This window comes from Gymnoscopelus braueri (assembly GCF_963280865.1).
Source record: "Gymnoscopelus braueri genome assembly, chromosome: 21".
Classification (NCBI taxonomy): Eukaryota; Metazoa; Chordata; class Actinopteri; order Myctophiformes; family Myctophidae; genus Gymnoscopelus; species Gymnoscopelus braueri.
Window position 1 is genome coordinate 27,074,485 of NC_137623.1, and position 26,749 is coordinate 27,101,233.

General features: G+C 43.2%; 1 protein-coding gene across 2 annotated transcripts in view; it reads right to left on the minus strand.

The window, feature by feature from the left end:
- The window catches only part of stau2 (staufen double-stranded RNA binding protein 2), a 126,037-nt gene that overhangs the window by 27,133 nt on the left and 72,155 nt on the right, over positions 1 to 26,749 (minus strand). For both annotated transcript variants that reach the window (XM_080417832.1, XM_080417831.1), the window contains exon 13: positions 14,522 to 14,635. In XM_080417832.1, the coding sequence (XP_080273958.1) occupies positions 14,522 to 14,635 (114 nt within the window). The remainder of the gene's footprint in view (positions 1 to 14,521; positions 14,636 to 26,749) is intronic.

A 26,749-nucleotide genomic window follows, 5' to 3' on the forward strand; every position in this document is an offset into this window, starting at 1 on the left:
AGGGTGTTAATGAATGTAACACCTTTGCTTGCATTAAAACAATTACAGTGGGGTTGGGCAGTTGTGTTGAGAGAAAACAACATGAAACACTGTTTATACACACATCTTTTGTCCTTAATCATAATCCCTAGTCTCCCCCCTTACAAGTAATGCTGCATCAGCATCCACGCAAACAACAGTTGCCACTTGTTAAGGAAATGCAGCATTTATCTGAAAGATTTTCACTTAAAACTAAAAGTCCACAAAGCAGACCCTAGAGATTGTACTGCTCATTACACCCAAATAGAGATTTTGGCAGAAGGGTAGCACTAGCTAGAGGCAAGAGACCATGGGGTCACTAAAATCAGTATGGCTCACCCAGCAATCCGCTTATCCTGTGTGCGAAAGATGACAATTTGTCCGTGTAGGGTGGCACTAGAGCAGGGATGGGCATGCGGCCCGCACTGTCACTCATTGCGGCCCCAGGCCAAAAAAAATATAATTTTGAAATCACAAAGAAACACAAAGTAATCTAAACATATCCGAAATGGTGAACTATTGCCTTCAGCTGTTCCAAACATGCAACTTTCCATGAACCATTTTAATTACAAAAGTCCACCAGTAGAGCGCGCTCTCGTTTATTTTAATAGAAGCCTTATTAATTATAATTCTAGTGTTCATTTTTGTATATTTTTAAGCCAAGGTTACAGAAATACTCTGAAAGGCATACTCAGGAATGTGAAGTTTTGTTTAGCAGTACAGCTGTAGTAAGTTGATAGAAGCATTACTAAATGCTAAATAAAAACAAAATTACAACGAATAATAATTGTTAATATCCCTTATTTATCACATATGTGACTATTATGGGCTTTTTGAGTAATGGGGTACTACTGGCGATAGTGCCGATAAACAATGCGGCCCCCCAGAGTGAGTGTGGAAATTTAGTGGCCCTCACCATCTACAAAGTTGCCCACCCCTGCACTAGAGGCAAGGTCACAGGATTACCAAAATCAGTAGGGGTTATCATCTGGGGAGCATAAATTCATTGTGCAAATTCCATGGCAATCCAGCCCGTACTTTACAACATATCTTGTTTGGAAGTAAAGTGTTCTTTGGACGGACAAATGCCTGCTAAATCAGTAGTTCTCACACTCTTGCAAGATTTCTCAAAAATGTAAAAAAATAGCAGATGTACAAGCTCACAGCGCGGCATTAAGTGGCGCGCTGTGAGCTTGTACATCTGCTATTTTTGAATAGCCAACGCAAAAAAAATCTAAAATGACACAGAAGCTTTCCCGGTTCTAATGGGTTAAAAAGCACCGATCGGCATTCTCCTTCTTAGAGCCCCGCCACTAGCGGAGCTAAAATGTTATGGATAAAATACAAAGCAAAAGAACAAAATGCTAAACTTAAGAACTAGTTTAAAATTTTAATCCTGAAGATCTTCAGTTTGTTAGTTTGGCGACACTGTGTGGTGACTGGTTGTCACATCAAGTGCACAGTTCCATTCCAGCAAATGGCTAACATGCTATTAGCAGTAGCATGCTTTTGAACTCATCTTCGACCGAAAGATTATGTTTGTAGTAAAACTCTCAATGTGGTTTAGATAGATAAGACGGCTCCTCAAGATGAAATTCAAACCATATTGGCTTGTTGAGATGTGTCACTGCAGTTAGCCTATCCGTTAGCCTAGCCGTTGGCTTCTATTCCGCATTAGACGTGCCTTATTTATTTCCAAGCATTCCATTTACACAACTGGTGGGACTGCAGACAGCTAATATAAATAGTATTTAGATAGCTTAAGTGGTTTTCAAAGTGGGGTTCAGGGAACCCTATGGGTTCCTTGAGGGAGTTCCAAAAACTCTGCGATTTAGAGGATTCACTGACTTTGAGCATTACTGGCAACCCGGCCTGCACGACAGTGCAGTGAAACACAGCAGTAGCCGCAGAGTAAACATACAGTGACGTATGCTTCCTTGTTTATTTGAGGTCGGGACAAACTGCACTAAATCCTAATTCCCGGATCGAATTGTTGAAATGTGACTTTTTGACCGGGGGGAGGGTGGCGGGGGGGGGAATGTGACATGAGTCACACGCGTAATTCGGGCCAATTGTGACATCACCTTGGAACGGTGAGCCGCCTGCCTGATTCCAGAAGGATGGGAGGTCTGTATTAATGGTAATTCACACTGCTCGTGAAACATGACACGGATCCAAGCACTCTGTCACGCTGCATTGAGGCAAGACTCGCACATATCACGGGGCATTACACAACAAGCTCAGCTCCGATGTTGGTGGTGGTGGTCACACCAAGGGACTTGACTGAGTTTTCACAATTTTCTCTGGCTGGTAGTGAGAAACCCATCACCTCCCGAGATTAAATTCCCTCAGTAAAGATGTTGGCAGAGGAGATAAGTGATGGTACGGTTGTATCCTGCTGCTTTGTTTTTTTTTTTGCATTATAAAAGCTAATTAAAAGCCCATTGTGCATTTGTGTCACACACACAAACACGCGCGCACGCACGCACGCACGCACGCACGCACGCACGCACGCACGCACGCACGCACGCACGCACGCACGCACGCACGCACGCACGCACGCACGCACGCACGCACACACACACACACACACACACACACACACACACACACACACACACACACACACACACACACACACACACACACACACACACACACACACACACACACACACACACACACACACACACACACACACACACACACACACACACACACACACTTCCTTGATGCTGTCCTCCTTTTGCCTGATTTATACTCGGTGTGTGTGTGTGTGTGTGTGTGTGTGTGTGTGTGTGTGTGTCTGTGTGCGTGTGTGTGTGTGTGTGTAATGGGCAAGTTCATGTTTATTCTGTCTCCACTGTGCCTTGCTTCCTTTGGCCTGAGAAAACACCTACAGCAGTAGTTCTCAAAGTGGGGTCCGGGGACCTCCAGGGGTCCCTGGGGGGGTTCCAGGGGGGTCCCAAGCTAAATTATTGATAGTTTAGTAACCAAATGGACCCTTATAGTAGGTCTCCAACTCTCAGACTTATGGGGGTCAAACTGGGGGGGGGGGGTCTTTGCAATTCAAAAGGTGGAGGACCACTGCAATACGGGATAGGGCAGCTACTGGGACCATGCCTACAGATCCATTCATCTTGTCTATTGTCAATCTCCCTCACATACACACTCAATTATTTTCTTCACAGCACCTCGTCCCGCTCTCTCTCTCTCTCTCTCTCTCCCCGTCGTTTGCCTTTCCTCTCCCTCTCCCTCTCTCTCCCTCCTCCATCATTCTTTCAGTGCTCCTCCACTCTCGCGTCACCTCCTAATCTGCTCCTCTGAAAGGTGTTTCCTGAGGAGGACAGGCCAGAATGACGGATCACCCCCGCGGACACTCCGCTCCTCTCCAGGGCGAGAGAGAGGAGCCAGGGTGTCAGTAAGCAGTGGGAGTGGGTGAGGATGTGGTGAGGGGGGGAGGGGGGGTATTTTGTCCCAAAAAGTGACTGCAAAACCCTGAAAGATTGCAATTTGTTTCAAAAAGCTTTACAGGATCATCTAAGAAAAAATAACGAATATTGTGGAAAACGTCATATACTGTTGTACGCCTATATATTGTATTCGGCAATATTAAAACAAAAAAAGGTTAGAAATATTTCACCTTATGTGCAATGGATCTAGAATATACAGCATAGGAGTTTCACTTTAGTAATTATATTATGGAAAAAAACGTCTTCCACAATATATGTATATATCTTCATGATGCTGTATACTATTACCAAGCTACCTTCACCTACATGTCCAGTATATAACTATTGCTAACAGCCAGTTTTTACAAGTCGCAATGTGACATGGCTCTGTTTACACAATGCTCTACCGCCCTCCAATTGTATATACTTTCCACAATGGAAAGTATATACAGCATGCACCACGTGCCGTTTGCATTCATGACTAATAAAGTATTCAATCAATCAATCAATCCCCAGTTTTTTTGTGTTATGTTGTTTTTGACACTGTAAAAGTATTATTTTCATGGCGATTATTCTATCAATTACTTAAGAATCAAGAAGTGCATATTTTCTGTTTAAATAAGTATATGTATCAAATAATCGATTAACCACTTAAGCAGTATTTTATACTGCTAAAAAAATAGCAGATCTACAAGCTCACAATGCGTTGAGATGTGAGCCTGTATAGATCGGCTATTTTCACAATGTTTATGATATTGTTTATAGCTTTTCGCCTAGACTGACATGCCCAAACTAGTGATAGATTATTAATCGATTATTTTATCAAATCAACAAAAATACATTCATAATTGATTAGATCGATTTGTACCATTAACTGTTGCACCCCTACTGAGTAGATCTCGTTCATAGTTTTCCCTGTCTGTCTAATAATGGCAGAAAGCTACAGTGAAAGCCATTTGAAAAAATGTCAGCCACATTACCCCAATACCCCAATGCCATTCTGCTGCAAATGTTCATCCAAGTGCCTTAAAAAAACAAAGACACCACTTAGGTAAGCTGAATCAAAACACCCCGGTGCGAGACAAGTGCTGAGACAAGGCTTTTTCATTCCATGTATTTTTAGAGGACATGCAAGAGAAGGCCCCCTAATCTGGTTAATGGCAAACTAACATGCACTCCCATTTGTCGCTTCAAAAGATTATTCTTAAGGGTGATTTATACATAGTTGAGCGCCAGTGTCACGCACCGAAAATAGCCAATCTACAAGGTCGTAGATCTTCTATTTTCAGTTCATGCAACCAAGCAACAAAAGTATATCAAGCTCGTTAGGCGTGAAAATCAAGCTGTAGGTCAACACTGGCATAAAGACACCCACACACGCACACAGCATCACAAGGCCAAAGCACCACTGTTGCCATGTCTGCTTATTTTAAGCCACTTTGGGCTTGGTTTTCTGCAAAGTTGCTTGTAAGTATTGGTAGTTCTCAAACAGGTTCTCAAACATTTTCATATCAAGGATCGCCTAAATTATATGCATTTCTGATAATTTTTTGTCAAGATTCTTTTGCAAATAAGACATACTATATAGGAGGCATACGAGGCAAAAAGTCACTTCTTTTGGGCTTGTTTTAATACACCTGGCTGTTTCTCTGAGCAGCACCAGTCTGTGTGTGGGGCATGACAACACAGATTAGGGACAGATTCCCATGTTTTCTCTACATACATACAGTGATTTAGTACGTGTCCAGGTGCTGCGTTTGGTTACACAACACTCTGACACGTAAAGACAGGCAGACAGACAAGACAGGATCGAAGAGAAGACGCTGTCCGACAGCTGCCTGCCCGGTGGGGTAACGCTGCAATGGGACCCCCCTGAGAGTAGCCCTGTCTAGGGGGAGGGGGGGGGGGGGGCGTCTGTCCTCCAGCCGCGATGAGGACTTCAAAAGCCCACCCTTTTAGCCCACCCTTCTCCTCCTGCTCCATGGGGCATCTCTGAAGATCATCCCAGAAGTCACCAGACCATGATGAATCAGTCCTGTCTATCCTACCTCTGCTAACACCCCCCCTCCCCTCCCCTCCCCTTCACGCACCACACACTCTCAACAGGTGTCTCCCTCCCAATCTTCCCTCTCTTTCTCTCCCTCCCTCCCTCTCAATTTTCAATTTTGCCAATTCAATGGAGCTTTATTGGCATGAGGAAACGTTGCCAAAGCAAGTGTCAAATAAAACAAACAGTGAAATGAATGCACATGTGTGTACAGTTAGGGATATTATAGCCCTACTAGAATAAGGACATGTATATTGTGTAAACAGAGCTGTGTAACATTTCAAAGGTTGCAGTCAAGTAGGTACAAAACTCAAATACTAATAAAATAAATTAACTTCAAAAATAAAAATACAATATTTTTTTGCTTTTGCAAAAAAAAAAACATTAGGAAAAAAAAAAAAACAATAATAATAATATATGTATGTGTGTGTGTGTGTGTGTGTGTGTGTGTGTGTGTGTGTGTGTGTGTGTGTGTGTGTGTGTGTGTGTGTGTGTGTGTGTAAACAAGGATAAAAAAAATAAAATAAAAGTATAGCAGCAATCTCTCAATAAAACGGTATATGTTTATGTACTGAGAGTGGTGCAGATAGTGCAGGAATTCTCTCTCTCTCTCTCTCTCTCTCTCTTTCTCTCTCGTTTACCTCCACCCATCTTCAATGCATTTCTCCTGTCGAGGCAGTCACTCTGAAATGTCGACGCATCAAATGCCAAACAAAACAGCCTAAGGCCTGATTATTCTTGTCGCGTCCGCATATCCGCCAGTGTGTCCGCTGGTAATTACATTACAGTTTAGTGGCTGCAGACACGCAGGCGTTCAGGAGCAAGAGCAACAGCGGGGCTGCACTATACAAGGCATTATAATAATAATGATCTAATGCAGTGGCTCTCAAAGTGGGGTCCGGGGACCCCCAGGGGTCCTTGGTGGGGTTCCACGGGTCCCCAGCAAAAGTCCCCAGCAAAAGTAGGTAATATAGCATCACAATCAGCGAGCTTGTACAGCTGCAATTTTTTACAACAACATTGAAAATATTTGAAAAGTTTTTAACATAAATCTTCTATTCTGGGGGTCCCTGGCACAAAACCTTTTCAGATGGGGGGTCTGCGGCCAAAAGGCAAGAGGCCATCATGAGAACACGTCTACGGTCCTAGTCTTGCGTCAATTATTTCTGTTCTTCTCGGAAGACAAATGCAGTCGGCGTAATTTATCCACATTTTAAGTATGCACGGACCAAAATCTGGGATGTTACACGGATGTCCCCACTGACATGAGCTGGTGACAAAATGTGTGTCATATGACACTCTTGTGGCTATGTAGAGGTGGCCATTTGAACAGGATAGCCTATACGTTGTTATAACCTTTAAAACTGGGAGAGCATCTGTGTCATTTTAGATGTTGCAATGTACATTTATTTTTGTATCCATTAAGAACGGGAATGCATCTGTGGCATTTTAAGATTTCTTTGGTCATTCAAAAATAGCAGATATACAAGCTCATAGCGCGGCACCGAGCTTGTAGATCTGCTATTCTTGAAAAATCATGAAAATGTGTTTTCTGGGGGTCCCTGGAACAAAATATGTTATGATGGGTTGGGGGGGGGGGGGGGGGGGTCCGCGGACAAATACATATAATTTTGGGGGTCCTTGACATGAAAAATAAACAGAAGATTTAGAAGACATTTGTAGAATCCCCAGAAGCAAAGATTTGAGTTCAAAATGTTCGCTTGCAAAAAAATATATATTCAAAGATTTGCACACATTTTCACGATTCTTCAAAAAAAAATGCAGATCTACAGGCACACACTCGGTGCCGCGCTATGAGCTTGTAGATCTGCTATTTTTGAATAGCCAAAGACATCTAAAATGACACAGATGCTTTCCCGGTTAGGTTAGGATTTAGAAGGCGTTTTTTAAATCGGCCTCAGGTCTAAATGGGTTAAGGACTCACAGCCAGGCCATGTGAGGCGGTCAGTCATGGCGATTCGGTTACACTGCCACTATCAATTTATGTATATGACTGTGAATATACTGCATTCCCACACATTCCATATACATCGATTATGCTGCTAACTTGTTTTGGTATTTGATATTTTTCTTTTCTCTAGTCTTATTGTTATGTATTTAAGTGAAATTTGTGGGTATCTTCTAAGTGAAATAATTTCTCCCACTCTTTTACACCTGTAAACGTGACAAAATGTTGACAAAGTGGAAAGGATCATGGAAATGAGGAGGAATGTGCAAAATGTGTAAATGGGTCCCTGGGCTGCCATGCACCCCTCCTCCGCTACCATCACCACCCCAAATAAACCCTGGTCCTTCGTTTTCCCTCATCTGAACTCTGCTGGCAGCAAACAAGCACGCACCCCGGAGCAAGGTCTGACGCCAAATTAATTCATGCAGAGGCACCGACCAAATGCTTTATTTCCGCAACTTTTGTTTTTACAACAATGTCGTTTTTTGTTGTCGTCTTTCTTCACTGTACACACAATATGATGTTTTTGCACAGTATTGTATATTAGTCTGTCACTAAATGTTTCTATGAATTGAATACACAGGACCCCAATGGAAACAAACCATTGTGCTTTCTTGGGTTCAATCCTTTTAGCATTGTATTTGTATTAAACTGTACTTTCTGTGCTTTTTTTAAATAGCAAACTGTTAATAAAGTATTCAATCAATCAAAACCATCCAACAATGCTGCAAAGCCATAAAAAAAATAAACATCCCTCATTACCACGATATTGTGAATGTGAACAGATCTAAGAACACATTTTAATCCTGATACAATGTTTCCAAGATGTCATGTCTGATCAGTTTACTTGCTGCAGGAGACCCTCTGCAAGACATGGCCTCTGAGGACTGCTGTGGCTCAGCTGAGGACAGCTCTGCACGCAAAGTAACCACACACACACACACACACACACACACACACTCACACACACACACACACACACACACACACACAGAGTCCTGTGGCAGACAACAGTCGCCCTGTCATCTTCGATTGTGGGCCATCCATGTTGGTGCCAGCGACACCTCACGGGGCCCCGAACCCCCCGGAGCGCCACCATTGCCGCCACTAAAGAGCTGCCAAGCTACTTACTTCAGCTCGGCAGAACAAACACAGAAATCACACCAATCTAAAAAAAAAAAAACTACCACAAGGGATTTCACATGAAAAAAAAGAAGAAAAAAAGGGCTAAATATATCCCTCTCTGTGTTGTGGCCTTTATTGTGGCCTTCGTTCTGACAGAGAAACATCAATAAAAGCGGTGTGGTCACAAAACCCAGACAACAAGGCCGGAAGTTGACATCCGGCGGTCAACTCAACAGTGACTCACAGATGTAGACCAGTGGTAGGAAAGTAACTAAATACATTTACTCAAGTACTGTACTTGAGTAAATGTAACCCCGCTAGTCTTAGAGAACTGGACTTGAGATACAACCACTTTTTTCCATCTACACCAAATCTCTTCGCTAAAAATAGCAGAATAGCGACATGTTGTGAGCTTGTAGATCTGCTAATTTGGGCGAATGTTCCCCCCAGAATAGGCATGCTGGGGGTCAAGGAGTTAAGTACAGTTTTGAAGTACTTTATTTCCATTTTTCCAATACTTTATCCTTCAACTCCACTCTGAGGCATATATTGTACTTTTTACTCCACTAAGTTTATTCGAAAACTTTAGTTACAAGTTACTTTGCAGGTTTAGATTATTTCTGCTGGATAATAATTATTTTACTTTATATGAATTACTTTTACTTAATTCTTCTTTTACTTAAAGGACAACTTCACCCATTTTCAACCTTTCTTCACATAATTGGTCCTCACTAGGCTCATCATAATATGGTATAACTTTTGTCTACTTGTTCTGTGTCTCAGAGGAGGAGCAGTGGACAGTTCAGAAACCCGCCTACCAGTGACGACATCGTTAGGCAGGTTTGATCATTTCCAACTAAATGTAATTCATCTAATGCGAGAACAATGGCTTCTATGGTAGCATGCTAACTTTCCAGGAAGAGAAAGCCTGCCATTTCTATTAGCTTGGAGCCAAGACGAAAATAGCAAGACATACATCTCCGGTTTACTTCCCGTATCTCCGCGAAGTAGGCGGACGCCTTTTTAGTAATTTTCCCCCCCAAAAATAGCAGATCTACTACAAGCTCTTGAAGCTCATAGCGCAATAAATCTGAAAATGACACAGATGCGTTCCCGGATTGAATGGATTAATGCTCCATTTCATCACACAAGAGGGTCACGCGAAAGTAGTGACAATACCAGAGCTTGTAGATCGGCTATTTTCACTATCTAAAAATGTCTTTAAAATAATAATAATAAAAAAGGGATGGTTTTGGACATCTTGTGAAGCAGTCAGTGAGAGAGGTGCCTACAAGGCAGACTGCAGTGCTTTGAACAATCGCTTCCATCCAGCCACAAATCTGTTTCGAAGAATTGTTTGATTACTTAACAATTTTTGTTTAAAAACAAAAGTAAGGGGGAAAGAAAAGAAAAAAATATTTCTAGGGATTTTCATAACCAGGAAACAGAAAGCTTGCGAAGATCACGGCATCTCTCTCACTCACAGGCAAAGAAGTGACAAGTTCAAACACACAACAAATGTAATAAATAAAAATAAACCATGAACCAGGTGACAAAACAATATCATAGTCTAGGGCTGAAAAGTAAGGATATGTTAACCACTTAAAGCCTCTAGGCTTGGGTATTGTATTGGGATCGCTTTTTCTATTTTACACCAAATCTCTTTGCCAAAAACATCTCTGTCTGGAAGTGTGGCGAGGCCACTGGGTTGACAGTCTCACATGTGCTGGGCAGATGGCACAGAGTGGATGGCACATAAGGTCACAGAGAGCACCCAGCTGTACATCTCTCTCACACACACACACACACACACACATACATACACACACGCACACGCACACACACACACACAAGGGTATTCCCTCCAGGAATTTCTGCAGAAGGCCAATGATCAGGGCAGGTAAGAAGAACACTGTGTGTGTGTGTGTGTGTGTGTGTGTGTGTGTGTGTGTGTGTGTGTGTGTGTGTGTGTGTGTGTGTGTGTGTGTGTGTGTGTGTGTGTGTGTGTGTGTACGCGTGTGCGTGTGCGTGTGCACGTGTGAGTTGATAAAGAGCAGAGCACTATTAAGGCTGTGCTGACAGCCACTCTGCTCCATGCAGGCACCCAGTGTTTAAAGTCTGACAACTAAAGCACTAGCATTAGCTTTTCACTGTCACCACCAGCACCAGCCAGCTTCTTTGTTAGCTCCATGCTTAATTTCAATTTGCAATTAAAATTAGCTTGAAGTCATGTTTAGATTTTTATATTGGCATATGTTTGAACTGCCCAGGACAATATTATGCAGATAAGATCAATACATTAACTGCATATTTCTTCAAACATGTCGGTGATGCTAGTTAAATCACTAGTGGAACTGCATTGTACAGTATAATCACTCTATACTGGTTCTCAAATATGTCAAGTACTCCCAAATTGTATGTATTTGAAAATTGAAAATATGTTGTGCCCCATTTGTCTAATCCTTTACAAAAATAACAGATCTACAAGTTCGGGACGCATTGTGAGCTTGTAGATCTGCTCATTTAGAAAAGTAATATTATAATAATAATAATAATAATAATAATAATATTTTGATAATTTGGTGCCACTCCTTGGGGTGCAGTACTTTTGTATGTGAAATTTGTCCTCTACATTTTACCCATCCTAGTAGCAGTGAGCAACTGTTGGTTGTAGCGGTAAAGTGTCTTGCTCAGGGACACTTTGACACATTGCTGAGGTCTGGAAATGAACCTGGGACCTTTGGCTTCCCCAGGCGGGCTCTGTATCCATTCACCTATGGCCGCCAAAATAGGCCATAAGTGTTTAAACAGTTCCTAATCATTGAATTGCTTATTTGAAAGGCAAGAGTGAATCATTGTCCAACAACAGAAGATACTACCGTGGATGCTGATAGGGAAGTCTCCAGCTGAGGCAGAGTGTCTGCAATTTCTGCTCACATTTAATGTCACTGATGTGTGAACTTTCAACACACAAACACATAGCATACATTTGAATTATCTTTTCGGTGATTCTCGGCTTCAACAAGTAGTCCATAAAATCTATGCACTCCTCCCATACGGTCGCTTTCTAGCCACAACTTCATACCACATGGTCTGTGGAGAGGAGGATCTCCACCTGCCTCTCCAACTGACTGATCTGATATGAAACCTCCATTTGACTATACACAATGCAGCAGGAAATCCCCACACAAATGACTACAGTAATAGTGAGCATGACTGGTTGCTGGACATACACAATGGTGTGTGTGTGTGTGTGTGTGTGTGTGTGTGTGTGTGTGTGTGTGTGTGTGTGTGTGTGTGTGTGTGTGTGTGTGTGTGTGTGTGTGTGAGAGAGCGCGAGAGAGAGAGAGAGACAAGATCCAGGAAAGAGTTATCGTTCCATACAGTCAGTGATCTCCCGTTCCCCACACACCACATTTACAACGTCTAATTACACAGATAAGGTGTGTGTGAATATATACATATATACTGTATATGTGGGGGCGTGTTGCCTGCTGAAGGCAAACGCATGTGGAAGTCCACTGGAACTATTGAAATTAATTTGCAACTCAAGAGATATTCTGCACTGATTTGAAGGCTGAGGGGTATTCCAACGTCTGACGGAACGCCGTCGCTCCAATATGGATCTCAAACTTCATGTGGCCGGCCTGTGACATCAGTAATATATGACATATCCATGACAAAACATTTGGGCAAGGTTTCATGCCTAATTAGAGCCCAACTGACTTCCATTATAATATGTATGAAACATATCGTTGCTGTCGGGCAGAAACCTTGTACAGTATCTCCATATTTCAACTTTTATGTTTTTTGCGAACCGGCACAGCCAGGGAGCCTAGAAAGAGACGTTGCAAGCGTTACGTCAGTAGGCACTTTCCCGCGACCTTTTGAGCATCTCATTGGCTGTCCAAAGGACAGCCAATGAGATACTTTTCCCATGCACCGCAATCGCTTCCCATCCTCTGGACGGGCGGAAAGGCTCCGGTCACAGATAATTCGATACTCCGAAACTTAAGAGCTTCGGAACTTAAGAGCTTTGGGCGCTTTTTATATAACTATGGTTTTGAGCTTTGGGCGCTTTTTATATAACTATGGTTTTGAGCTTTGGGCGCTTTTTATATAACTATGGTTTTGAGCTTTGGGCGCTTTTTATATAACTATGGTTTTGAGCTTTGGGCGCTTTTTATATAACTATGGTTTTCCTTGGTGAGAGAGAAGAGTCAGAGAAGCTAGTGTGTATTCTGATTCATTGGGGGGGGGGGGGGGGTATTTGTGACCTACATTATTATAAATGTTTGCCTATAATGACATGCCCAAAGTAGGGACACCAGGTCGAAATGAACAGTAAGGATTATATTGCGTAAACCCATTATACTGTTGTACCTACTAAAAATGTCAATAAAATGTTAAATCAATCAAACAATTTAGAGTGTCAACAAATCGTCACCCCCCTCCCTCGAAGGACGCCCTGCCCATGTTGTCACTTTAACACTTATTACCGCCTGTCTGCGCGCACAGCACACATTGTCAAAGAAAACCCAGCCGCCCTGAGCTGTGACGCCCACTGTGTTGGGTGTGAGTGCTGGTGGCCCGGGGCGGGAACGCTCCTTTGGTGGGCCTGCTACTCACTGTGCTGGTTCTCAAACGTTTTCACGTCAAGGACCCCCAAATGTATTTGGCCGTGGACCCCCATCTGAAAATATTTTGTGCCAGGGACCCCCCATATATTAGAAACTATTACACATTCTTCCAAAAAATCAAGATTGTTTTGAAAATAGCCGCTTTATAGGGTTAAAAGTTGTTAAGACAGATTTTGATACTATATTAACCTAATTTAGCTGGGGATACCCTGGGACCCCCTCGAGGACCCCTGGAGGTCCCCGGACCGCACTTTGAGAAGCACTGCCCTAACAGTCGCTCATGCCCCAGTGCTCTTGGCAACAACAGGTCTTGGCCTATACCGGCTTGGCTCCTAGTTAACGGCGGCGGCACTAGCCCCCCGTCAGACGTCCCTGTCCCCGTCCCGAGGGGGTGGTGAGGGGGGGGGGGGGGGGGGGGGCGGACCGGGGCCAGGCATTTTTAATTTTTTTTTTACGCTGTGAAGGTCACTGGACAAAGGGGCGTCCTATGTTTAGACGATATAACGTAAGCAAGCGCTTTTCTGCTTGGGCGACGCAAGACAAAGAGCCACCTTCTGAATACATTGGAGCGAGCGAGAGAGCGAGGGAGTGTGTGTGTGGTGAGAGAGAGAGAGAGAGAGAGAGAGAGAGAGAGAGAGAGAGAGAGAGAGAGAGAGAGAGAGAGAGAGAGAGAGAGAAAGAGAGGAACGCCACGTTAAAAAATAAAGATCCCCATCAGATTTGGGGATAGTAGCCTAGTAATTACTGTGAAGGAGTGAGACGCAATGGAGGACAGAGAGAGAGAGAGAGAGAGAGAGAGAGAGAGAGAGAGAGAGAGGGGGGAGATGGAGATGTAATGGACTCCTGTCAGGGAGAAGTGCATGAGGCTGATTGTTATCAGGAGCCCCAGACATGCTCGCTTTTTGAAGTCCTGAGAGGTCTTTCCACGGTGATTAATGATAAAGCCACGGAGCCAAGTCCACTGCGTTAATGAGAGGCCGAGACCCCAGCCAACAAGCCCCCCCCACCCCACCGCCGCACCCCCCCACTCCCCGGACATAATATGGTCCATATATACACTGCAGGTGGCTGAACCACCAGTTGTCAGAGGAAGCTGAACCTAAACACAGATGTGGTTTCTTTCAGAAATCTGAACTGATCAATCTAACGGTGGTGATAGAGGGGTGTGTGTGTGTGTGTGTGTGTGTGTGTGTGTGTGTGTGTGTGTGTGTGTGTGTGTGTGTGTGTGTGTGTGTGTGTGTGCGCGTGTGTGTGTGTGTGGCACGCTTACCTGGTCGTGGCTGGCTTGGAGGGTACTCCCGGTGCCATGGAAAGTCATCTGCACAGGGGAGAGGGTCAGGTAGGTCACAAAGTCCTTGCCGCTCTGCCCGTCAGTGTACTGCACCTGGAGGGAGACATGGAGGAAAAAACAAAACACCTGAGCAAATCGGTCCATATAGAAGCAACAAAACCGACAAAGCTAAACCTCGGTAGCCTGTTGGACTGGGATTCGCATGAGGTTGTTTCTGCAAATGGCTGACCAGTGAGAGTAAAAAATATTGCATGTATAATTGCCATCAAAGAGCATTTATGACCAATTTCCCCACACTTCCAAGATGGCAAGTGTGTGTGGGTGTGTGTGTGTGTGTGTGGGGGGGGGGGCAAGTTGCGGGGGTGACATCATGGGTGACCCCTCATCATCGAGAGGTTAACTCAGCAGGCATTCCTAAATGCTGTGCAATCAGGACTGTTATGACATGATGGTCCTAGGGGACAATCTGCTCCTCACATCCAAGGGCTTGGGTAATATACTGCTGCATGCCTTTCTTCTGCCCTACTTCTCACTGGGCTCTCGCTGCGCGTGTGTGCGCGCGTTACGACCATAGAGTGTCATATCGTGCGCGTCGTATATATTCGTTGTCGTGTTTCGCCTGGCCTACTTCTGGGCCCCGGCTGCAGCTGCAGGCACCTTAATAAATGGCACTTGCAGAACAAAAGAGACAAGACAGCCAAGTGATGCAGAGATTAGAAGCCTCGAGTGCGACGAGGGCTGCACAATTGCCGTGCTTTTAACCCGTTCCAATCCAGGAACGCGTCTACAAATGTCTTCTAAATCCTGACAGTTTTCTGAAAACCGTATATGTTGCTACTGCATAATATCGGTGGTTCTCAAATTTTTCATGTCAAGGACCACCCAAAATGATATGTACGCGTTACACTTTTTATTTTATTTTTGTTCCAGGGACCCCCCCCCAGAAGCAAAGATTTGAGTTACAAATGTCCGCTTAAAAAAATATCTATTCAAAGATTTGCACACATTTTCATGATTTTTCAAAAATAGCAGATCTAGAAGCTCGTAGCGTGGCACTCGGTGCCGCGCTATGAGCTTGTACATCTGCTATTTTTGAATAGCCCAAAAAAAATATATATATATAATATAGCTATGATCTAAAATGACACAGATGCGTTCCCACTTCCCGGATTGAATGGGTTAAGTGGTGAAAACCAACAAAGCCCTGGGCAAAAAGCAAACAAGTACATAATATTACATCACTTCCACACCACTCAACTATCTTAACGCTGTTTCTCAACGTCGGGTCCGAGGACCAAATGGAACCCTTATGGGTCTGTATACACTCAAGAGCGTACAAATGGAACCGAATGGACTCGTGCCTTACGGGTCCATTTTGGTTCCACCCAGAGTTAAAGGACCCACTTCACCGATTTTCAACCTATCCTCAAATCATTGTTCCTCAGTAATTTGTCACCATTTCTGTCTGCTCACTCTGTGTCTCGGAGGAGGGCTGTGGACAGTTCAGAAACCTGCCTAACCAGGCCCGGACCGCTGGCGTAGTGGTCCCGGCACCTAGGCTCATTGTAGCCTGACAGCGCGTCGCGGGTTCGACTCCCGAATCCCGACGGCCTTTGCTGCGAGTCACTCCCCATCTCTCTCTCCCCATTTCCTGTTAGTCTACTGTCCTATCAATAAAAGGCATGAAGAAAAAAAAGCCACAAAAAAAGAATCTTTAAAGAAACCTGCCTACCAGTGACATCATCGGTAGGCAGATTTGGTCATTTCAAACGTTTTAATTTCTTTGTTTTAATGCAAGAACAATGGCAGCGTGCACAGTTTTCCCCATTGGTACTGTAGGCAGATTTGGTCATTTCAAACGTTTTAATTTCTTTGTTTTAATGCAAGAACAATGGCAGCGTGCACATTTTTCCCCAATTGATGATGTCATTGGTACTGTAGGCAGATATCTGAACTGTTGCGAAGGGTGAGGATGCATTTGCACACTCTATGTGATCACACTCTATGTGCTCATGAATCGATGGGGGGTGCGTTGTAGCGTGCACGCACGTGGACGTGTGTGCGCATCCGTACCGTGCGTGTGTGAAAAAAATAATGCCCACACGCCGAGGTGTCGCGTGAAGCGACCAATTCACCACTTATAACGAGGCACATGATGGTCGCTCATCTCCTCAGCTGACTAATAATTGCTTGGATACAAGCGGTTCAGTATGTATGATTCTGTGTGTTCTCTTGCTCTGTTACTTTGTCTTGCACTATGCTAGCACTGCTGAGGGTGCAGTGTTGTATATTGTATGTTGCATTTATATGCTGTATATATTATATTGTTTTAATTTTGTTTTTTGGCCACCTTACTGAGGGTGTTGCTTCGACTGATGTCTTTCCATCAATGCTTTATCTACAGTACTTTTGTCTTTTGCCCTGTAATCTGTTTTTAACTGCTGTGTACCGTCTTTAGGCGACCCCGGCAGGACCAATAAAAGGTCTTATCTTATCTTATCAAACTGGGGGGGGGGGTCCTTGAAATTAAAAAAGTTTGAGAAGCACATGATCTGTTATAATGCCAAGCAGATGCCTCTGAAGGTCCTCCTATAAAAAAGCTATGCATTGAAAGCGCAGGTTGACAGGAGGTCATCTCCTTGTTTCCTGTCCAGGATAATGAGGCCTATTCGTCAAAGTGGCAAACAATCAACACTGGTAAAATCCTCGGTGTACATTTAGCACAGAGAGTGTCAGAAATGGACCCAAAGGGACCCTTTACGGCTCCATTTTCGACACTCTCGCGGTTACATTGACACAGAGGATTTTGACTGTGTACCATCTGCTTTAGAGAGACTGTAATGAGAAAAGTCACCATGAAACATAAATGCATTATTCATAACCGTGTATGACAATGTGGCACTTTTAACGTAAATTAAAGGTGGATGTAGAGAAGGGATGACAGAAATGCATGCTGATGATGTGACTTTTACACACAGTGTGTGTGTGTGTGTGTGTGTGTGTGTGTGTGTGTGTGTGTGTGTGTGTGTGTGTGTGTGTGTACCAAGGTTATAATAGTTTTGGATTTTGTTTTATTTTAGTTTAGTTTTAGTTAGTTTATAATCTTTGAAAATGCAAATTGTTTTAGTTTGTTTATATTAGTTTTAGTGTTGTTTTATTTTTTTTTGTAAACTTATTATGTCAGGTGCAAGATTGAAAAGGTAAGTATTGTGTAATAAAAACTTAACAAAAGATTAAAAAATGTAAAAATGTATTCAGTTACAGATGAACCACAAACCAGCCACAAACGAAAACTAAGGGCATTTTGTCTATAATTTCAGTTTGTTTTAGTTAGTTTTGTAAACACACAGTTTCAGTTAGTTATCTTTTTTTATTATTATTATTGAAGTCTTTATTTAGTTGAGTTAACAGAAATGTTTTTTCAATTTTAGTTTTAGTTTTTTTTTTAGTTTTAGTTAACTATAATAACCTTGGTGTGTACTTTTTATATATTTGTATTACTATACCTGTGAGAGCCAGATGTCCCCACAAGTTTCCTGGTCCTCACTAGAGAAATGTTTTTTATATGGTTAAAATAGATTTGGGGAATTAGGCTCACAATTAGGAAAAGACCCAGGTAGGGGCTAGGATTAGGACTAGGCATTTAGAGGTTAGGTTTAGGGGTCATGATTGGAGTTATGCCAGTATTATACTTAGTTACACGGCAGTGTTGCGCACCGAACAATAGCCAAGCTTTTAGTAGATCGGCATTTTTTAAGATCTTTTTTTGGCTATTTTCAATGCTGTTCTAAAATGTTGACGTCCTCACGAGTATAGTAATACAAACGTGTGTGTGTGTGTGTGTCGGCTTGTCGCTGCACATTGTACATTTGCTGGCTCCAGTTATGCATTTTAATGTCAACACTGTTGTGAACAATGCATGTGCGCGTAGGTCTGTTGTTTTCGGCTTCAGGGTTAGGGTCTAAAAATTGCCAAAAAAACTTTACAAATTGGCATTCATAAAATCACCGTCCTAAATTGTTGATGTCCTCACAAGTATACCAATACAAACGTGTATGTGTGTGTGTGTGGGTGTGTGGAGGACGACACATAGGCTTAGTTACTCGCGCAGTGTCGAATATCGATTGGTAGTTTTTTTTTTTTAAGTAATCGATAGAATAATCTCGAAGACAATGATGGACAGTTGCAGCCCTAATTCACACTTCTGGTGTATAGCTCTTTAGGTTATTGAGGTTCATGTGTGTGTGTGTGTGTGTGTGTGTGTGTGTGTGTGTGTGTGTGTGTGTGTGTGTGTGTGTGTGTGTGTGAGTGTGTCTTTTTGTAGTTCCTGTCAGTGTGTGTGTAGACGGCCGTATATGAGCTGTGACTGAAAGCTTCCAGAGTGAGTGGTGTGTCTCTACCGAGTGACTTATGATCATATGGGCTGCAGAGGCCTGCGAGACACATGGGACCGTCTGCCCATAAAGACGCAGACGCATCAAAACACACACACACACACACACACACACACACACACACACACACACACACACACACACACACACACACACACACACACACACACACACACACACACACACACACACACACACACACACACACACACACACACACACACACACACACGTGTGTGCATGCTCAAACAAAAATCACACATAGATGGCAGGTCACTCTTTTTTACCTGGTTAGATAAAGGATATGATGACAAGGACATCCAGAAATACACATCCATGCATTTGCATGTACCGTGCGTGCACACACGCACACGCACACGCACACGCACACACACACACACACTCGCGCACACACACACGCACACACACACCTGTTGATGAGGAGATGGGCCCACCGTGGTAAAGCATGGAATGCTATCTGTTATGTGTATGAATTATGAACACAGTAAAGTGAGCCATGGAAAAAGCCATCTCTGACAAGTTAATCTCTCATAAATTCACTGGGCTTCAAACCACAGAGAAAGAGAGAGTGAGAGAGAGAGAGAAAGAGGGAGAGAGAGGTTGAGAGAGACCACTTTGCTTGACCAAATATAGGAAAGTGTTGCCTGGCTTTTAAGGGGCGTGAATATAGTCTAATTGTCCAGTATCATGAAACAAAGTGAAGGTGCAAGGAAGCCTATTTCACATACTGTAGTAGGAGAGATGCTGAAGGACACAAATACAATATGAATATCCTTCTTGAATCGTCAGGCAGATGCAAACCCTTTAAGGTACATGCAACAGACCAGTGTGTGTGTGTGTGTGTGTGTGTGTGTGTGTGTGTGTGTGTGTGTGTGTGTGTGTGTGGGCATTCAAGTACAGATGCATGCATGTCTAAGGCTATGCATGTATAATTGTGGTGTTATGTGTACATATCTGTATACAGTAAACATATGTGCGTGTGTGCACTGTGCATGCATGTATGTATGTATCTATGTATGTATACTGCATGTATATAACTTTTATTGATCCTGGTATTGATGCTGATTTGTCTTGTATGTTTCTTGTAAGTCTTGATTATGAATTGAATACATACTGTAGGAAAGGACAAAAACCTTTACAAAAAAACAGTAGCCTGTAATCGTATGTAATTAAATCCTTTAAGAATATATATTTTTAAATTAGTGTGTTAATAAATAATAATTTGAAATGTTTTGGTAGGACCTTTGTCCCAATTGTGAAGAATGAGTGATAGATAGATATATATTTATACATTTTTGTTTTCAGTCCCAGTTAGGGCCCGGTTAGGGCCGGGCCTTAATTTTCAGGCCCGTTGAGAACTCTAGTGTGTGTATGTCCATATGTGTGTGAGTGCTGAGGTCCAGTGGCTGTGTGGTATTGTCCAGCAGTGTGCTGGTTCATTTAGGCTGGATAAAGGGCTGTTGGTCAGGGGGCCGTCAGGGGCCTGGTGATGTATGGTGTAATCAGGCCGTCCGACCAGCGGGGCCCAGCGTGCTCCATCCATCGCAAGCTGTCAGGACCCCAGCTGAGGGTGAGGCCCCTCCAACAGCACTGGAGGAGAGACGTGTAAACAGACGCTCACACACGCACCGACACACACATATGGATGCACGTCACGCACGAGCACACATACACATGTACGCACGTGCGCACACACACACACACACACACACACACACACAAAGGGAGACAATGAGAGCCATGTTGTACATAATGGGAATATTGATATAGCCAAGAGTATGCAACTGTGTGATGTGAGGGGCGTGTGTGGGTGTGTGGGTGTGTGTGTGTGTGTGGGTGTGTGTGTGTGTGTGTGTGTCTGTATTTGTGCCAGCATTACATAGCAGGCTCTCTTTTAGTGCTGAAACTATCAATTACTTTCTTAGCGATCATCCTATCGATTACTTTTTCGATTCATTGAATAATGGAGAATCACATTTTTTGTTTTGTTTTGTTTTTATATATCAACAAATTGATTAACTACGTCATTTTATACTTTGTCTTGACGCGTTGACAACTTTTTTAGAAGATTTTTTACATATCTTTTTTACTTGCCGGTCAGTGTGTGCGTGTGTGTCTTTTTAAGTGGCGTGTGTGGGAGTGCCATGCTGTGCCATCCTGTGCATGTTGTTGTAATGAGTTGCAGGTGTTAGTCCACATGGAGACAGACAGACAGACAGACAGACAGACAGACAGACAGACAGACAGACAGACAGACAGACAGACAATCAGACAGTACACGCACACAAAGCCACTAGCAGAAGTGTCTAGCGCCGCTTAAAAATAACGTTACCCTACACTCACAGTCTCACACTGACATTGTTGATAGGTGTAACCAAGTAGCTTTCGCTTGTAGCCAGCTTGTTGTGGAAGTGGATTTAGAAAAGAACAATGGCGGCTTGTCTTTCTCTATTTCACCTTTACAATTCAACAAAACAGTTGCTGATAACATTTTAGGTGAGAAATAGGCCATTTACTTGCAGTTTTTAGTCGCTCCAGGCCATGGTGAGACTTTTTTTTCTTCTTTTTTCAATGTGGTTATCAAACACTTGTGACAAAGACATGCAATGAAGGCAGGATATTTAACAATTTGGCAATAAACTGTATTGTCCAAAATTACATCAGTGCACTGAAACATCCCTCGGAATTGATTAATTATAAATAACTATAAATAAATAATTTCTAAATGACCACTACCACTATCTTCTACTGCATTATGTAAATGTCTTCAATGCCAGTGCATATCGGACAACATACGCCGATACTGAAATAACTGTGATTGGTCTCTACTGATGAACAGCCTGCACATGAAAAAACACCCAAAATGGGCAAATCATCAGCTTATCTCACTTTCAAACACGAGAACATGGATGCACTAGAAATGTAAAGGAGTGGGGCGCTGATGGAGCGTACCACATATAGGCTCTGATGCAGCCTGACAGTGAGTCCCGGGTTCGATTCCCTGATGCACCCTTGATGCATATCACTCCCGACTCTCTCCGATGTTTACCTGTTAATCTCCACTGTACTATACGAAACCTCTGTCTGTCAGTCAGTTAGTTCCGCATGGTTCTCCAATTGATCTGAACTTGCACACAGGCACCGGACATTCAGAGTTCGGGCTATGGTATCTGTTACGCTCTGTTGTCATGGATAAACCTCGCAGGCTATGGGATCTCTAGCCACTGGCTACACTTGGCTCACACACGCGCGCGCGCGTGTGAGCACGCACGCACGCACGCACGCACGCACGCACGCACGCACGCACGCACGCACACACACACACACACACACACACACACACACACACACACACACACACACACACACACACACACACACACACACACACACACACACACACACACACACACACACACACACACACACACACACACAGAGAGAACGGCAGAACAGGCAGGAGCTACAAACTTTCATACAGGACAATCATTTATTTTTACATGCAGTGTTATATGAGCAGAGGGGCGCTTTGGATATCAATCATCTCCATAGCACTTGCACGCAGATTAACACGTGGAATGCTCGAATCCACGTTGTGTTATTATTAGCACACATAGCTTAGCTCAAACAGCGTCAACATGAACTTCTCATGGTTGTGGGTGCCAACGATTCCACGTCGGGTCGTAAATGACCGGGTTGTCACACACCACACGCCAACAGGATGAAATCACCAGCGCTCCTGTCCAAAACTTAAACTATGCATGCCGAGCGCATAACCAAAAAGTCTGCATGCATCGCCGCCTAGTATACATCGTTGACAAGTCAAAATAAAGTCAGAAAAGCCCCCCCCAAAGAAGAGACAATATGGCACTGGTGTGCTGGTCTATACGGCAGGACACCAGTGCTAATATCTCACGGCATAGCAGTCCCTCTCCTGTATTATTGCTTAATCAGTGATTCTCAAACCTTTCCATGTCAAGGACCCCCAAATTATTATGTGGCCGCGGACCCCCATCTGAACATGTTTTGTGCAAGGGACCTCCAGGAGAGAAGATTTGTGTTAAATAGAAGTATTAATACTTTCAAGATTTAAAATGTAAAAAATAGCAGATGTGTAAGATTTGACCTTATACATCTGCTAACATATAAAATATGGATAAGTGGTTAAAATGATTGTGATGCTGTATTAACACATTTTGACCCTCTGGAACCCCTGGGGGTCCCCGGACCCCACTTTGAGAACCATTGGCTAAAATGCCATGACAAACTAAGTTATTGTCACTGTTGGGTGGAAACCTCATGTCCAAAACCGTTACTTGTCAGGAAATGGGGAAAAAAAGAACCTGTGTTCCACATCAACGCGTTGTGAGCTTGTAGATCTGCTATTTTTGCTACTTTTGTGCCAGACTCTTGTGCGATGAAGTAGGTAGATGTGCAGAGATGTTCCACTTGACTGAGGATTGATTGATTACTTTATGCAACACAACAGTTTGCAAAAAAGCACAGAAGTACGGGTTCAAAAGGATGCTAAAAGGACCCAAGAAAGCACTATGGCTTGTTTCTATTGGGGTCCTGTGTATTCAATTCAAGGATATTTCACTCTCTGGCTTAGCCTCAGAGCAGCCAGGGTTGGGCTTTCAACACAAACCAAACAGTTTTTTTGTCTATTTTACTTAGGCTTGTTTTCTTAACCACAATGTTAAAATGTAATTTAGATAGCATGTTATTTAAACAGATACATGGTTTCCTATCGTTGGGTGGTGGGCCGTTTCAAGTGGGCCCTGAGGTTGAGAACCACTGGCTTAGACAAATCTTTCGATAACCATTTATGTTTTTATCATGGCATTGTTGTTAATTGACAAACACAACTGGTCCCTCAATGGTTTAGACCAGTGGTTCGCAAACTTTTTCACGTCAATATCACGCGGACCCCCATCTGAAAATATGTTGTGCCAGGGACCCCCAGAAGCAAAGATTTGTGTTAAAAATGTCCACTAATGTTCAAGATTTTTGGAAAAATAGGCGATCTACAAGCTCATAGCGCGGCACTCAGTGCTGCGCTATGAGCTGGTATATCTGCTATTTTTGAATAGCCAACGTATAAAAGGTTAAAGTGGTTAAAATGATTGTGATGCTATATTAACTACTTTTGCTGGGGACCCCCTGGAACCCCCCCAGGGACCCCTATTTTGACAGTATATTGTCTAGACTGATGCTAGGTTCCTGGGTTACCTGCGATCCTAGTTTACTGAGGCACTACACGGTCTCTCTGCATTTGATGCATGTGTTGTTTACCTTGCCTTATTGTAAGTCGCTCTGGATAAGAGTGTCTGCTAAACGCCTCAATTGGAAATTGTAAACCACCAGCAAACAGGCTGGTCAATGTGACAGGTAACTGGCAAGCAACTAGATGTCCTGTTCTGTTCCTGTTGGCTGCTAAAATAGGGCAAGCGGCTGAATAATTCTGGGATTTACCTGACCTGGAAGCAGCATGGCTCAGCATCGTGTGATTTAGCTTAGAATTAGACAAAATGCTGCATCTCCGTGCTATTCCGTCATTCATTTTTCATGCATGTCCTTGGCATTGGGCAGAGACCTTGTATCTCCACATTTCTGTGGATGATTTTTAAATTTTGTTCAGTAAATGAATGCCCTACTTCCGTCATACAAGAGTGTCACGCAAAAGTAGTAAAAATAGACGAGCCACAGGCTCACAATGCGTCGCGATGTGATCGGCTATTTTTTTTACTTTTGAAAGATTTTGAAAGTAAAAGTGACTAAGTGTGTCTGTGGGTTTCTTTTAATAAATATTGAACCAAAGAAAAGGAAAAACCAGAGCTTGTGACTAAACAATAGCTACATTGGATCCATTGGAAAAGCAACGCTTTTGGACATACAAGGTTTCTAGCCCAGAGCGACGATGTGCATGTGTGCATGCTTGCTTTGTGCTATGCATTCTAAACAGGCCTTAACTAATCATCCCAGGTCTAAAGCAGCCTCTAATCCACTTCCCTCAGAGACAAAAGGGAGAAGGAGAGTTACGCAAGGCCCTGCGATTGATTGGCGGCACTAATGCGGAACGCCCGCTGACCTCCCGGCTCTGTGGAAGCTGGAAGGGGCTCTTCCTCAGATGCTCCTCTTCATCCTCTCAGCAAACACGCACGGAATGAAAAGCACGATCGCAACGCACTTCACTCAGATGTGCGACTTTTTAAGCCTGATTTATATTTGGTTGGCAGCGCCGGTGTGTCTCGCAAACCGAAAATAGCAGATCCACAAGTGGAGTTATCGTCTATTTCCGGTGTGAGACACGATGCACCAGGTTATTGCAATGATTATGTACTGTATGTTGCTTTTGCTTCACAGTTAATGTATTGGTGTCTTCAGTCCAGTGGAAAGGTGTTAAAAATTAGCACTTGTGCTACAACACTCAAACAACGCATCTGGTTTGTCCGATGTAATTTCTGACGTCAATGTCAAATAAAATAAACATAAACATAAGTATAAATCAACCTTTAGATCAGTGGTTCTCAAACTTTTTCGTGCTACGGAACCCCAAATTGCCGCGGACCCCCACCTGAAAATATGTTGTGCCAGGCAGGGACCCCCAGTAGCAAAGATTTGAGTTAAAAATGTTCGCCTTTAAAAAAAAAAAAGATTTAAATATTTGGACACATTTTCGAGGTTTTTCAAAAATAGCAGATCTACAAGCTCATAGTCCGGCCCCCCCCAAGGACCCCTGGGGGTCCCTGGACCCCACTTTTTTTTTGCAGACGTAAAAAGAGATAAGCGCATACATGCATGCATCCAAGTCCTCACAGGAAAATAACTGTGTGTACTATGTACATTAGATTAGATTAACCCATTCAATCCGTGTCATTTTAGATTTTAGCTATAGCCATTATTTTATACTTTGGCTATTCAAAAATAGCAGATACACAAGCTCATAGCGCGGCACCGAGTGTCGCACTATGAGCTTGTAGATCTGCTGTTTTTTGAATAGCAGTAATTTCGTGCAAATCTTTGAATATATATATTTTTTTTTTAAGCGAACATTTGTAACTCAAATCTTTGCTTCTGGGGGGTCCCTGGAACAAAATATTTTGAGATGGGGGTCCGGGACCAAATACATATCATTTTGACCAGAAAAAGTTTGAGAACTACTGATACGGTTTTCAGAAAACTGTTAGGATTTAGAAGACATGTGTAGATGCGTTCCCAGATTGAATGGGTTAAATTATGTCCTTAGTCACATACAGTAGGTCTAATTGAAAAAAAGACTAAACAACCAAAACATTTTTTGGGGGTATAGTCAGCCTTATCCGCTAAGCACAATTGGTCTGGTTAATATTATAGGGAACCAGACAGGGCCAAGTAAGTAAAGGGTGTGGAGAGCGAGATAGCATGGAAATAACACCAACCTGACCGTGTATAAACAAGCCCTCTGGGGAAGAGGAAGGCTGCCATTGTTAGTGTGAAGCAATTAGAGGTTCCACGCTAGGCCACTTGAGCGGAGAGACTCCTGGGGTCAAGAGTGTTTTAAGAACTTTGTTAATATACCTTTCACTCCTCCAGATTGTGTGTGTGTGTGTGTGTGTGTGTGTGTGTGTGTGTGTGTGTGTGTGTGTGTGTGTGTGTGTGTGTGTGTGTGTGTGTGTGTGAATTACTATACTTGTGAGGACCAACTGTCCCCACAATAAGTATAGAAATAGATATTATGAGGACCATTTTTCTTGCTCCTCACATGAGAAAGGGTTGTTTTATGGTTAAAACAGATTTAGGTTGAGTTAAG